At 45.0% G+C, this 4335-nt stretch overlaps 1 protein-coding gene across 3 annotated transcripts; it reads right to left on the bottom strand.

Moving 5' to 3' along the window:
* Nucleotides 1-576: 576 nt before the first annotated feature.
* Nucleotides 577-3634, bottom strand: LOC119325610 (probable histone acetyltransferase HAC-like 1). Of its 3 annotated transcripts, XR_005157600.1 has the most exons (6): nt 3418-3634; nt 3182-3330; nt 2832-3105; nt 2296-2740; nt 1152-1741; nt 577-1032 (listed from the first exon to the last, which is right to left on the bottom strand). XR_005157600.1 is itself a non-coding variant. In XM_037599339.1 (3 exons), the coding sequence occupies exons 1-3, from the start codon at nt 2308-2310 to the stop codon at nt 960-962; spliced, it is 309 nt and encodes a 102-aa protein (XP_037455236.1). In that variant the 5' UTR covers nt 2311-2687; the 3' UTR covers nt 577-959. The 3 variants fall into 3 exon arrangements, 1 of the variants encoding a protein (XP_037455236.1); XR_005157599.1 differs by having other exon boundaries at nt 1152-2740; XM_037599339.1 differs by lacking the exons at nt 2832-3105; nt 3182-3330; nt 3418-3634 and having other exon boundaries at nt 1152-1372; nt 2296-2687.
* Between the last annotated feature and the right edge of the window lie 701 nt (nt 3635-4335).

Genomic DNA, 4335 nt, shown 5'->3' with positions numbered 1-4335 from the left:
TGCATGAACTAGAGAAGGAGGATGAGCAGAAGGCATGAACTGAAGGAGGATGAGTGAGAGAGAAGCTGCTGGATGGAGAAAGGATGGGGAGAAAATGCAGAAGGTGGTGCAGGCTGCTGATTAACTCCTCTAAAATAATAATGTGGGATCAGTACAATTATTGTGTGATGGGGCATACATACTTATTGTGTTCTGGGGCATTCTCACTTATTGACTTTGTTAGACATGGACTATACAACATAGATACACTGCCAAGAAATCAATATACATGGCCCGTTGTACAAATACTGCACTGATCTTAGTGCAGCGAACGGATGAGATACCATCCTCGCGTGGCTGCATGTCCGCCCGTGATTTATCGCTTTTGGTGATCGTTTGGAAGAATCTGTAAGTTTTAGTAACCATTTTAAATCCGGTAGACTTCATTCATTTAATCAACCTGACACTATAATTTTTAGTAACCATTTTAAATCTGTTCCCTTCATCCAAACTAGACAAGCATTTTCGTATTCAAAATTTCCAATGTGATGATCTTACTGGATCAAGCATTTCCTGACAAGAAAGAAAGGGCACAGATGCATGATTTACTTACTTTGCTTTATACTTTTAAATAAACATAAAGATTGGACCTACAAAATGGGATGGGGCAGAAATAAACAGAGCCCTGTGTGCACATCCCCATCTCCCTTTTTCTTCCTACTAACCCCTCCTGAGGTAAAAGAAACTAAATTGGAGGGGGAAACAAAACAGCTTAACCATTGTCTTTCAACAATAGACGACATGACGTCAACGAGATTGACCCTTCCTTCAGAAAAAAAGGCAGGCTTCCGAGCCATATGTTAATCATCGGCGAAGAATGCCCAGCACCTTCTTCCATCTCCAGTTGAAAGATCCATCTGAACGTCTTGCCTAGATTCCTCTAGTTCAACCATCCCAAGCTTCTGCTGCCCGTTGTCTAATCATTTCGTTAACAGCAGCCCTCTCCTGGATTTGGACTGCTGGTGCAACCTTCTAAGATGGTCTTTCAAATCCCTGTGTAGTTTCCAGAAGTGGTTGTCAGGTGTTACTCCAGATTGCAAATTTGCAATACTATACGCGTATGCAGAAGAGAGGTGGAGGTAGCAGGACAAATGATAGACGCGCCAACCCACCTGCACCTTGGCATACTGCATCCTGAATCTCTGCAAGCTTGGGCATGGAACTGAATCATGTACCACATTTTTTTGCGCAGGGCACACCCTCCTGAAGCACGCCTTTTGCACTGCTTCCCATGCAGAAATAGTTCCTTGACCTTAAGGCAGTTAGGAAATTGGCAGCTAGATGAGCGGCACGTCGAGGCATGTACCAGAAGATCGAGCATTATTTTCCTTGGCTGCAGGATCATTATAAAATGAAAATTGCAATGTGATACTATTAAGCAAATGGATTGTAGATAGTGGAACACATAACTATTGAGTCTCTCCACACCAAAAAAACTGCAAATTGAAGATGTCTTTGCACAATAACTACTTCACAAATTGCAACCGCAAAAATAAAAGATGCACTTGTTGATTATTTCCACAATATTGTACATCACCTGATCGTAAACAAAGAGTATATATTGAATGTTTGAGAATGCTGAAAGAATGCTTACGCCTAAGCTGCAAACTGAAGCCATCTTTGCACAATAACTACTTTACAAATTGCAGCCTCAAAAATCAAAGATGCACACGTTGATTGTTTCCACAATATTGTGTATCCCCTGATCATAAAACACAGAGTTTATGTTGAACGTTTGATAACTCTGAAAGAGTGCTTAATTATGCCTTTCAATTTGTGAAGCTCCATCTTAAGTTAATTGCAATGACTGGATGCTAGCCTATTACATACAAATATTGAAGAATAATTGGACAGAATCACAATGGGCAGGCAGATCATGGTTCCATTTCCCAATTAGGGATGATACGGACCTATACAGCAATGGCACAAACTGGCCAATGCTGTTATGCTGATCATCTTCAGATCTATCCTGATAATTTGATGCATCCTTCAAGTAACTGTCTCAATAAGTCAAACTGACTGTATACTACCTTATCTAAAACTTAATAACCCAATTTGTGCAACAAGATACCATTATTTACCATAGATTTAGGGGAAAATGTATTTAAGTTTGACAGCTATCAAGTTTCTGACTATGAAGCACCACAGTTTTTTTGGCACCTCATTTTTTTTATTAAAATAAGCGGAAAAACACGACTTCAGCAATGGCAGGTCAGGAACAAATTATTAGTGCGAACCACATCTAGAAGAGCTTACCTGCTGAACACGCATTTGCCGGGCGTCCTTGTTTTTGGCATCATGGTCGGCAGCAGATGGATGGTTTGCCAACTTCTGAGGATGATGCTGTGCAAGCTGCTGCTGCGAGCGCGCTCTGCTTGCCGCTGCTGCATGCGCATGTTGCCGACCGCCGCTGCTGCTTGCCACTTTGCTGCCGGCTGGGAAGCTCTGTGGCCACCAGCTCGCGCACGAAACCGCCCGAAACCGCGTCCGAGCAGCCGTATGGGAGAAGCCGGTCGGAGGCTCGCGCCATCTCGCAGGCCAGCAGCAGGTGCTGCCTGAGCCCAACGCCACTTGCCATGGCCGCCATCTCCTTTGGTGCCTGAGCGCCTCGCCATGGTCGCCGCAAAGCTCCTCCTCAACGCGCTGCGTCGGAGCTCCTCAACCACGCCGGCAGCAAGGGCAACCATGGCGACTTTGGTGGCTGCTTTTAATTGGGGAGAAGGCTCTTATTAGCTAACGATGGATGGTGATCTGCAAATCAAATACTCCTATATAGTACATAGTTATATCACCTTTCACACTTCATCCTCCAAGTAGCAGGGGTGGACGTACACACGTTACTGGTTCGGCAATGCACTAGCTGTTTCCCGCAGCAGGACAAGAAGAAGAAGTCTGATCAAATTAACTACTCTCCCTTCCGACATAAGCCTCCTGATCTGATCAACCAGCATGGAGTAACGTGATCGATCTCTGTCCACTGTTGTGATCATCTTAAGAGCAACACGGCAGTCTGTCTCCACTTCAATAGGTAGGTGCGTCCACTGCAAGGCAAGGTTCAAACCCTCCCTGCAGGATAGAAGTTCGGCTTCTAAAGGTTCTGCACATGCTCTCAGTTCTCTGCATGATGAGAAAATGATCTTACCCAAACTGTCCCACAGAATCATTCTGGTGCCGTCTTTTCCGGTGGAGGCACAGAACGATCCGTCGACATTGATTTTGGTCCACCCATCCGCTGGAGGAGTCCATCGTGATCGCGCCTTGTCCGCAACCCGAACATGTGGTACAGGCTTGCTGGGCATCACCACATCAACCACTTATTAGCCTTTCGCCGGGTCTGCATTCGGGTTGTTTTGGATGCCCACGAGTGAATCAACGTACCTGAGAAGGAACCTCTTGGATGCTTCGACCAGAGTAGGCTGCTTATGATGCGTCATTTCATCGCGTACTTACCAGCAGCGCCAAAGGGTCATCATGAGTTACATCCTCTCCGTGTCAGGCAGGTCACAAAGAGTTTGGGCGATCCACTCCGTGCCCGTCCGATGGAATGCCGTAGCAACAGGAATTCGCCATTGCCCTGGCATCGCTTGCCAAAAGGCCACCGCCCTAGGACATCTGCAAAAGGCATGAAATGTGTCCTCCGGCTCCATCGCACAGAGAGGGCATTGGTCAGAAACTTCCAATTCTCGTCATTTTTTATTAACCCAAGTGGGCAAGCAGTCCGTGATCAAGCGCCAAGTAAAAGTGCGAACCTTAGGAGGAGCAGGGCACCTCCAAATAAAAGCCCAGACGGGTGTTACTCATAATATTTTCTACCAGCATGATTCGTTCCGCGGACTCTATTTGGGCTGACGACGGTATGGGCTCCAACTTTGAAGGGATACATGCAAGGATTACATAACCGTACCACCGGTTTAGAAATGAATCATTTCAAATGAACAAGTTATTTTCGTCAGAATAACAAGTAACATCTCAACTCTGTTTGTGGATACAACCTCATACAACCTTCCTTGGATAGTTCAGTTTGTGGCACTTACATTATTGGTTCATAATTGGACAAGTTGCTTCTGTCAGAAGAACAAGTCCTGCCCTGTTCTAGAAGTGACCTTCCCGGATGCTTCATCTGCAAAACCATGCTATTGTTTTTAGTTAATTTTTCGTAGATCGATAGTTGCAACAAACTTATGTTAATCACTTAAACATGTAAACCTTATCTATATAGATTTGTTTTGAACGGTGACTCTGGCGGCTGCTTTTGATTCCCAACGATGAGCAGCTGCAAATTAGTTATGCACCATA

Source organism: Triticum dicoccoides, chromosome 6B (genome assembly GCF_002162155.2).
Source record: "Triticum dicoccoides isolate Atlit2015 ecotype Zavitan chromosome 6B, WEW_v2.0, whole genome shotgun sequence".
Taxonomy (NCBI): domain Eukaryota; kingdom Viridiplantae; phylum Streptophyta; class Magnoliopsida; order Poales; family Poaceae; genus Triticum; species Triticum dicoccoides.
The sequence above is the reverse complement of the archived record's forward strand: the minus strand, read 5'-3'. Positions and strand labels throughout refer to the sequence as shown.